Below are 2,187 nucleotides of genomic sequence, written 5' to 3'. Positions count from 1 at the left end.
TCACAAATCGTATATTTGACATTTATCCTAGCCGAAAAATTCTTTTTCTAATCTCTCTATCTCTTTCTATCTTTCTTTCTCTTTTTACCTATCTTTATATATATATATATATAAAATATATATATATAAATACATTTATAAAAAATTTTAAGCCATTGATATTATGGCGCGCACTCATCCTTATCTGAACAATTTTCCTTCACACATTGCCAATAAAAATAATAATAAATATAAAAAAGAAAAAAAGAAGAAACACATAAAAATCTCTTTCTATGTATATACGTGGTAATAAACATAGTAGTCGCTAAGCTTTCCTCGGCAATTAGAATCGCTATCGATGCTTTCTATGTTCGCTGCTACAAATTGCGTTTCATTTATTCCTTCAACATAAATAATATTAAATAATTCGTTCGTATATAATCTTATAAAATTAGATATATATATGTTTTAAAATTATCCTTGAATTGGATGAGAGATAAAAATTAGAAGACACGCACGTAACGCACTTAAGTATTCATTTGCTTGTATTATGAATATTGAATACTTATAATCATCAGAGCATGTAACGGTGTTTAACGCTTTTGCTATGATTAAATTTTAGATGCACAATAACGATTCGATCACGTATCAAAAAAGAAAAAAAAAGAAAAAAAAAACCAACCAACAACAAAAATCTCTTTGCAAAGCCTACTTCTGACCATTTTCTCATCATCACTACCATCACCATCACCGTCACTACCAAAAAGATCCAAGTTCCGAGAGGATCCATCCCTTAAGCTGTTATCGCGTGTCGCCGAAAGAAAAGACCGTTGAAAAACACGGCATTCGCATTCGCATGCAGCATTAGTGGTCGAGGAATAGATCCAATGGGCTCGTGTAATCTTGTTATTTTCTAGTGATACGTTTATTCAAGCTCAACAACAATTAGCCCGGTGGACGAGTGAGGAGGGGGTACAGCACCGACCACCACAACAACCGCCACCACCATCATCCGCGCTTACCACGGCACCCGTGCAGTTGCAGCAGCAGCAACAGCAACAACACCATCACCACCATCATCATCACCAGCAACAGCAACAGCAACAACCATCACCACAGCAGCAACAACAGCAGCAGCAACAGCAGCAACAACAGCAACAACAGCAGCAGCAGCAACAACAGCAACAACAGCTGCAGCAGCAACAACAGCAACAACAGCTGCAGCAGCAACAGCAACAGCATCAACTGCCGTTGGAACAACTGCCAATTAAGCAGCGAGGTTATTATCCATCCCCACCGTTAAATGACAACAGCAGCAGCAACAGCAGCGTCCTCGCGAACGATGATCTTACGAGAAACGCTCAATCCCATGCGAAAATGCTCCCTGACGTTCGTGGAATCGATGTTAATCACTTGCCTAATATTAACAAATGCCCACTAGACGATAAATTTAGTCTAGATTGTAACATAAATAATGGTTCCCCTAAAGAATTAAATACCAACAACACTAGTGATAACGAAAATACTGCCCTACTGCCCCCTTTGCATTTTCCTGAGTACAAGCATTGATAATTATTAATCGATGACAGATAGTGTCCAAAACATAGTGGTGTGATTTAATCTTGAACTCGCATTTTATACTGAATAGTGTAAATAACGATAAACTATGAATTAACGAACGAGAAGAAAAAAATATAAAAAAAATGAAAAAAAAGAAACGATAATGCGAAAGGAAAAAATAATAATTAACAAAAAAAAAAAGAATAAATAACAAAAGAGAAAGACAGACGAGAGAGAACGAGCAAGCGAGAAAGGGAGGGAGGGTGGGTGGGTTGTTAGAGAGAGAGAGAGAGAGAGAGGAAAACGTAAAACGATAGTAGAACAAAAAATAAAAAATAGAGAAAGAGAGAGAGAGAGAGAGAGAGAGAAAGAAGAAGGGAAAGAAAAAAGATTTAGGGGAGCGACCGAGATAGCCAAAAGGGAAAATATGAGCGGCACGACGGAGTGAAGAAAATACGATCGATATTAAAAATTATAATAAATTAACATTAATCTATATGAAATGTTTATTAATAAACATTAGTAAAACGATTTACTCAAAAAAGACGAAGTGTTGTGTCAGTTTTCAATCATTTCATGCGTACTACTTATACACCGTAGAGAGAGAGAGAGAGTGAGAGTGAGAGAGAGAGTGAGAGTGAGAGAGAG

The 2,187-nt window shown here is 36.6% G+C and overlaps 1 protein-coding gene across 14 annotated transcripts in view; it reads left to right on the top strand.

The window, feature by feature from the left end:
* LOC106790433 (disintegrin and metalloproteinase domain-containing protein 11) overlaps positions 1-1,662 on the top strand; it is a 74,983-nt gene extending 73,321 nt beyond the window's left edge. For 11 of the 14 annotated variants that reach the window (XM_014755308.1, XM_014755318.1, XM_014755315.1 and 8 more), the window contains one exon: positions 897-1,662. In XM_014755308.1, the coding sequence (XP_014610794.1) occupies positions 897-1,548 (652 nt within the window). In that variant the 3' untranslated portion in view covers positions 1,549-1,662. The remainder of the gene's footprint in view (positions 1-896) is intronic. The other 3 variants (XM_014755320.1, XM_014755319.1, XM_014755321.1) reach the window with 2 other exon arrangements.
* Positions 1,663-2,187: the final 525 nt, after the last annotated feature.

The sequence above is a fragment of the Polistes canadensis genome, unplaced genomic scaffold (genome assembly GCF_001313835.1).
Source record: "Polistes canadensis isolate GaletaPanama2010 unplaced genomic scaffold, ASM131383v1 scaffold_239, whole genome shotgun sequence".
NCBI lineage: Eukaryota > Metazoa > Arthropoda > Insecta > Hymenoptera > Vespidae > Polistes > Polistes canadensis.
The sequence above is the reverse complement of the archived record's forward strand: the minus strand, read 5'-3'. Positions and strand labels throughout refer to the sequence as shown.